Source organism: Hemibagrus wyckioides, linkage group LG17, assembly GCF_019097595.1.
Source record: "Hemibagrus wyckioides isolate EC202008001 linkage group LG17, SWU_Hwy_1.0, whole genome shotgun sequence".
NCBI classification, from domain to species: domain Eukaryota; kingdom Metazoa; phylum Chordata; class Actinopteri; order Siluriformes; family Bagridae; genus Hemibagrus; species Hemibagrus wyckioides.
This window is the reverse complement of record NC_080726.1, coordinates 518,189-523,188: the sequence shown is the minus strand read 5'-3', so window position 1 is coordinate 523,188 and position 5,000 is coordinate 518,189. Positions and strand designations below refer to the sequence as shown.

The 5,000-nt window shown below is 43.5% G+C and overlaps 2 protein-coding genes across 3 annotated transcripts in view; one reads left to right on the top strand and one right to left on the bottom strand.

Moving 5' to 3' along the window:
* The window catches only part of acadm (acyl-CoA dehydrogenase medium chain), a 10,701-nt gene extending 8,149 nt beyond the window's left edge, over nt 1–2,552 (bottom strand). The window contains exons 1-2 of the mRNA XM_058414327.1: nt 2,398–2,552; nt 464–560 (exon numbers count right to left, since the gene is read on the bottom strand). Of these exons, the coding sequence (XP_058270310.1) occupies nt 464–560; nt 2,398–2,412 (112 nt within the window). The 5' untranslated portion in view covers nt 2,413–2,552. The remainder of the gene's footprint in view (nt 1–463; nt 561–2,397) is intronic.
* A 959-nt stretch (nt 2,553–3,511) lies between these two features.
* Nucleotides 3,512–5,000, top strand: part of hectd3 (HECT domain containing 3) — a 20,368-nt gene continuing 18,879 nt past the window's right edge. For both annotated transcript variants that reach the window (XM_058413766.1, XM_058413765.1), the window contains exon 1: nt 3,512–4,110. In XM_058413766.1, the coding sequence (XP_058269749.1) occupies nt 3,754–4,110 (357 nt within the window). In that variant the 5' untranslated portion in view covers nt 3,512–3,753. The remainder of the gene's footprint in view (nt 4,111–5,000) is intronic.

The following is a 5,000-nucleotide window of genomic DNA, read 5'->3' as shown; positions in this document are numbered from 1 at the left end:
TGTGTGTGTGTGTGTGTGTATACAGCCTGTAGTGTATACAGTGTGTGTGTGTGTGTGTGTGTGTATACAGCCTGTAGTGTATACAGTGTGTGTGTGTGTGTGTGTGTGTGTGTGTGTGTGTATACAGCCTGTAGTGTATACAGTGTGTGTGTGTGTGTGTGTGTGTGTATACAGCCTGTATTGTATACAGTGTGTGTGTGTGTGTGTGTGTGTATACAGCCTGTAGTGTATACAGTGTGTGTGTGTGTGTGTGTGTGTGTGTATACAGCCTGTAGTGTATACAGTGTGTGTGTGTGTGTGTGTATACAGCCTGTAGTGTATACAGTGTGTGTGTGTGTGTGTGTATACAGCCTGTAGTGTATACAGTGTGTGTGTGTGTGTGTGTGTATACAGCCTGTAGTGTATACAGTGTGTGTGTGTGTGTGTGTGTATACAGCCTGTAGTGTATACAGTGTGTGTGTACCGAAGGAGAACCCAGCACTAGAACTCTTGACTAAAGGAGCTGCTCGAGCTGCACCACTGCTGAACCTCAACCCCGTCTGTACACCAACCTTTAACAACTACACACACACACACAGGATATTTCACAGTTTCAGAGTGAGATACAGTGAGACAGACAGACAGGTAGAGAGAGTAGTACAGAGACAGACAGACAGACAGGTAGAGAGAGTAGTACACAGACAGGTAGAGAGAGTAGTACACAGACAGGCAGACAGACAGGTAGAGAGAGTAGTACACAGACAGGCAGACAGACAGGTAGAGAGAGTAGTACACAGACAGGCAGACAGACAGGTAGAGAGAGTAGTACACAGACAGACAGAGAGAGAGAGTAGAACACAAACAGACAGACAGACAGGTAGAGAGAGTAGAACACAGACAGACAGGTAGAGAGAGTAGAACACAGACAGACAGACAGGTAGAGAGAGTAGTACACAGACAGGTAGAGATAGTAGTACACAGACAGACAGACAGGTAGAGAGAGTAGTACACAGACAGACAGACAGGTAGAGAGAGTAGTACACAGACAGACAGACAGACAGGTAGAGAGAGTAGAACACAGACAGACAGACAGGTAGAGAGAGTAGAACACAGACAGACAGACAGGTAGAGAGAGTAGAACACAGACAGACAGGTAGAGAGAGTAGTACACAGACAGACAGACAGGTAGAGAGAGTAGTACACAGACAGACAGACAGGTAGAGAGAGTAGTACACAGACAGACAGACAGGTAGAGAGAGTAGTACACAGACAGACAGACAGGTAGAGAGAGTAGTACACAGACAGACAGACAGGTAGAGAGAGTAGAACACAGACAGACAGACAGGTAGAGAGAGTAGAACACAGACAGACAGACAGGTAGAGAGAGTAGAACACAGACAGACAGGTAGAGAGAGTAGTACACAGACAGACAGGTAGAGAGAGTAGAACACAGACAGACAGACAGACAGGTAGAGAGAGTAGTACACAGACAGGTAGAGATAGTAGAACACAGACAGACAGACAGACAGGTAGAGAGAGTAGAACACAGACAGACAGACAGGTAGAGAGTAGTACACAGACAGACAGACAGGTAGAGAGAGTAGTACACAGACAGACAGACAGGTAGAGAGAGTAGAACACAGACAGACAGGTAGAGAGAGTAGAACACAGACAGACAGGTAGAGAGAGTAGTACACAGACAGACAGACAGGTAGAGAGAGTAGTACACAGACAGACAGGTAGAGAGAGTAGAACACAAACAGACAGACAGACAGGTAGAGAGAGTAGAACACAGACAGACAGGTAGAGAGAGTAGAACACAGACAGACAGACAGACAGGTAGAGAGAGTAGAACACAGACAGACAGGTAGAGAGAGTAGTACACAGACAGACAGACAGACAGGTAGAGAGAGTAGAACACAGACAGACAGACAGGTAGAGAGAGTACCACACAGACAGACAGACAGGTAGAGAGAGTACCACACAGACAGACAGACAGGTAGAGAGAGTAGAACACAGATAGACAGACAGACAGACACTGACAGAGATAAACAATGCTAACGCTAACAGAATGTTTATTAACAGTTTATAACAGCTTCAGTCGCGCTTCACAAAACCAGAATGTTTCATAATGAATAAAAATAAGAATAAATGAGTAAATATGACAGATGTGTGATATAATCAGTGTTATATTTATGAAGGAGAGAGATTATAGTGAACATTAATATAAATATAATAATATTACATAACAGGTCGAAGTGTTGTCTGTTAGCCATATGCTATTCGTTTAGCTAACACCAGGAAAGTTCTGATTGGTTGTTTCTGAAGGCTCCAGTGTAACAGCTGCAATGATAATTCACTAAACAGCTGTTTGTGTGTTTATAAACTCTATAATAAAATTAAAGTTGTGTATTTTACCTTATTCAACAGCATTGTTCTTTTCTGCGCAGACTTCAATGTCGTGATGAGGCTCTACTCTGCTGAAAAGGACAGCTCTCCTCCAATCACAGCCCGGGATTTAATCACGTGACACCGCGCAACCTGACAAAGGTCACCTCAGTGACTTTTGCCATAATTCCTTTTTAGAGATAAAAATAGATCATATCTATTAAAATAAAGTCTGATTGCTTAGGAAATAATTTTTATATACAGCATTTAAAAAAAAATCTGATTTAAATGGCGTTTAAAATATTTTAATAAAATATTAACCGATTGTAATTATATATTTTTTATGTTTTAATAAAAAAAAACTCTATTTGTGTTATCCTGGAATTTTTTAATAGTCTTCTTCACCATTTTAATTCCGAAAAACTCTCAGGGTTAGTGTTGTGTTATTGTTTTTATAGACATGGTTTCCCGGAGGTCCGCGCTTCTCAAAGTCTGTCATTTTTACAGTTCTGTACCCTGCGGAAATCCAAGACAATCAGGAAAAAAACAAATTTCTCCTGTAAAAAAGATTAGTTTTGTTTTAAATGCAAAGTCATGTTAAAAAAAAGAACTTTGAGAATCTCTGCTCGGCTTTAAGCGGCAGGTCATGTGGACCAATCACAGCACGCGTCTTCATGTGGACCAATCACAGCACGCGTCTTCATGTGGACCAATCACAGCACGCGGCTTCATGTGGACCAATCACAGCACGCGGCTTCATGTGGACCAATCACAGCGGCTTTATCTGGGCTTTCTGCTGGAACTAGCCCCGATTCACATATATAATTTATGTATTTAATGTATCTGAAAGTATTTAAACACGCTTTCTATTTTACATATCTTCACTTTTTGATGCAAACAGTCCCAGGCTAGTCAGGGTATAGCGGGTGTTTGTGATTTAAAACCCAGCAGTTGTAAAACGATTAATGATCACTGTGACGACGCGTAATGTGTGAAAAAGCAAAAGGTAAAAACATACACCGAGTTAAACAGATTAATTATAATCGTACAGGAGTTAAATTATCAATGTTGTGAGAATGTACTGAATTTCTCGAAATGTAAACAGGACACCCCCCCCGGCGTCCACGTGACGTCATGACGCCAGGGCGGACCGTCCTTTTGGACCCGGAAGTTAGCTTCAGTTGACAGGTTCTAGCTGTTGATGAGGAAGAGAGAGTGTTTTGGGTGTTTAAATTAACAGATTTAATTTAAAACTAGACTAAAGAAGAAGAATAAAGAGAATATAGAGAGTGTAATACACTCCTGTAACTCTGTGTTGAGTTATACTAGCAAGACGTAGCTACAGTGGTAATAAATAGTGAGTGATAGTAGAGTAAAAGTATCGCGATGTCTCCGGGTGAAGATCCTCACCTGCTCCTGGGCAGGATCCGCTTCGTGAACCGGTGTATTGAAGGCTTCAGGAGAACCGAGCCTCTACCCGAGAGTCTGTGCTTCGTGCCCCGGGAAGTGTGCTATAAGATCTGTAGAGACTCTTCCTCCAGCTCGGCTTCCTCCTCTTCCTCAGCCTCCACACCGGCCGCAGTGACCGGGGGCATTGTGTTGATCCCTGCGTGGGAAAGTCCACACCAGGCTCCCAGTAAGAAGTCCTGTAAGTTCACCATCGAGCCGAAGAAAGGGAGCTGTATCCGGACCTCAGGGGAGGAGTACTACAACAGCCACGGTCTGTGGGTCAAAATAACCAAGGTAACTTCACATCTGTAACCTCTGACCACAACAACACGCTCTGACCACAACACGCTCTGACCATGACAACACACTCTGACCACGACAACACTCTCTGACCACAACACTCTCTGACCACAACACACTCTGACCACAACACGCTCTGACCACGACAACACACTCTGACTACAACACACTCTGACTACAACACACTCTGACCACGACAACACTCTCTGACCACAACACTCTCTGACCACAACACTCTCTGACCACAACACTCTCTGACCACAACACGCTCTGACCACAACACACTCTGACCACAACACGCTCTGACCATGACAACACACTCTGACCACGACAACACTCTCTGACCACAACACTCTCTGACCACAACACTCTCTGACCACAACACACTCTGACCACGACAACACTCTCTGACCACAACACTCTCTGACCACAACACTCTCTGACCACAACACACTCTGACCACAACACGCTCTGACCACGACAACACACTCTGACTACAACACGCTCTGACCACGACAACACACTCTGACCACAACACGCTCTGACCACGACAACACACTCACAATCTGTAACTAAACCCGGGTTACTTCTGATTATTAAAGGGATTAAAAGGTAAAAAGGCTTCTTTAAGAGTGGACTTTAAACTTCCGGGATCGTGAGGTCACTGCTGAAGTGTTTCTACTGACCAATACCTGAGTGAATCGATCAGTTAATCAGAGTAAAGAATAAAACACGACTCTGATCGAATCACCACACCGTCTTTATTTCCCTTATACCACACCACTGTACTCAAGATCACAGAATTATATCTATTCAATAACTTACACTATACTTATTACCAGTTAATAACCACTTCCTGTTCTATCAGCTATAAACACTCGTCC